Source organism: Trypanosoma cruzi, genomic scaffold, assembly GCF_000209065.1.
Source record: "Trypanosoma cruzi strain CL Brener 1047053517155 genomic scaffold, whole genome shotgun sequence".
Lineage (NCBI taxonomy): Eukaryota > Euglenozoa > Kinetoplastea > Trypanosomatida > Trypanosomatidae > Trypanosoma > Trypanosoma cruzi.
In genome coordinates, this window is record NW_001849539.1 from 216,725 (window position 1) to 218,724 (window position 2,000).

The 2,000-nt window shown below is 49.4% G+C and overlaps 1 protein-coding gene across 1 annotated transcript, besides 7 other annotated features; it reads left to right on the top strand.

Annotated features, from left to right (window-relative positions):
• Tc00.1047053441401.10 (imidazolonepropienase, putative) lies at positions 1-730 on the top strand (the record flags this gene model as incomplete). Its single annotated transcript, XM_797499.1, has 1 exon — positions 1-730. A coding segment is annotated over one exon (730 nt), but the record flags the coding sequence as incomplete, so codon positions are not given.
• Positions 1-2,000: a sequence feature (heterozygous, Esmeraldo-like haplotype).
• Positions 1,067-1,162: a sequence feature (T-rich).
• Positions 1,354-1,429: a microsatellite.
• Positions 1,391-1,445: a microsatellite.
• Positions 1,460-1,486: a sequence feature (AT_rich).
• Positions 1,532-1,556: a microsatellite.
• Positions 1,678-1,698: a microsatellite.

A 2,000-nucleotide genomic window follows, 5' to 3' on the forward strand; every position in this document is an offset into this window, starting at 1 on the left:
CAGCACGTTCTGCGGGGCCCACGCGGTGCCGGAAGGAAAGACGGCGGAAGAGGCGGTGCGTGACGTCGTTGAAGCGCAATTACCCGCAGTCATGCAGGAGCGTGCCGAGGGGAGGAATGATGTGCAGAATATAGACGTCTTTTGCGAAATTGGCGCCTTTGACCATGACCAGTCGCGGCGTGTGTTGGAGGCCGGAAGAAAATCAGGGCTAATGATTAATTTTCACGGCGACGAACTGTCATACGTCGCGTCGGGTGAGCTTGCCGGCGAGCTTGAGGCACAGGCGGTTTCCCACCTGGAGCACGTTAGCGACGAGGGCATTGCTTGCATGAGCAAAAGGCCGACCTTTGCCGTGTTGCTCCCCATGACGGCATATGTCCTTCGCATTGCCCCACCGCCTGCTCGTAAACTTATTGATGGCCACGTCCCTGTGGCTCTCGGCAGCGATTTCTGCCCCAATGCACACTCCTTGTCTATGCCACACACGATGAATGTGTCGTGTGTGTTGATGCACATGACGGTGGAGGAGGCACTTGTTGCTGCGACAATTAACGCGGCGGGCAGTTTGAACATGAGTGATCGCTGCGGCAGCCTTGAAGTGGGCAAGTGGGCCGATGTCGTTCTGCTGCATGCCCCACGATGGGAGCATGTCGTGTACCAGATGGTTGATCCCCCGATTGAGGCGGTGTACAAGAAGGGCAGGCTTGTGTACAGCAAGAAGCTGCCTTGACGAACAAAAAAGAAAGGAGGCGACGGAGGGGCGCCGCGCTGCGGATGTCTGCAATGGCACTTATTTTCTTTTCCTCTTCCTGCTGATTGATGCATCAGCAGCCAAAAAGAAAAACAAAGAAGAAAAAAGAGGTACGGACGGGATAAATGAAAGGGGTGTGCTCCGCATACATTGCCTCATGCGGGCAGAGGAGACACGTGGAGGAAATTTACAGCCGTACGACCGGCGGAAAGGGGGAACACAAACAAACCGCAGCGTTTTATCAATCACACGTTATATACGGCACGGACGACGGCTGTACTCTGCATGAAAACAGCAGTGAGCAAACAGGAACATAAGGAAAACAGCGAAAGGGACGGGGCGGAAGACGAAAGAAATAAAACAACATCAAAAAAGAAAAGAAAAAAGAAAAACAAACAAACAAACAAAAGAGGCTTTGGGAAGGAGGGGTTGGGGGGATGTTTGCGATCGTCGTGGGCCCGCGGTGACGAGAGGGGAGGTATGAAGGAGGAGGGTGTCGTGGAGGGAATAAAAATGAAGGGCCATCGGTGGCGGCGATGCGCTTTTTTTTTTTTTTTTTCTCTTCTCCACGCTGTTTGATGGACAAATTTGTTTTATGCCCGTTTATTTATTTATTTATTTTTTTGTGAAGTGGGGATGTTTTATTATTTATTTATATTTATTTGTTTATTTTTATTTCTGAGCCTTTTATTTTAACACCACACATGCAAAATTTTTTTATATTTTTATTTATTTCTTTCACTGTTTCTGAATAAACAAATGAATATATAAATATATACATGTGTGTGTGTGTGTGTTTGTGTGTATTTCCTTTCTTGGTTCTCCTTTTTACCAGGAGGCATGTCACGGGGGCTGCGTGCACGTGTGCTCTGAACTTTAGCGATGGGGCCCTTGCGTTGTTGTGATGTTTTGTTTTTAGACAAATGCACACACACACACACACACACTTTCTTTTTTCTTTTTTTTGATTATGGGAAGCGGTAGGGCAGCAACTGGGCATTTTTGTTTTTTTTTGTCATCTCCCATTCACTCAAGTTATGCTCATCCCCACGCGCCACGCACTCCGACGACTCGGCGCTTCCCCCTCTTTCATCACCGCCCGATCTGTCAGGAGCACCGCGTCTTTGTGTAGACATGCCCGTTGGAATGGCTGTGCACGGGTTTTGGCGTCCGCTGCGCTGGGCGACGGCAACACGATCATGTACGGGAGCCGTCGGTCGTTGTTTCCCACTCAAAAGGGTTTTCTGTT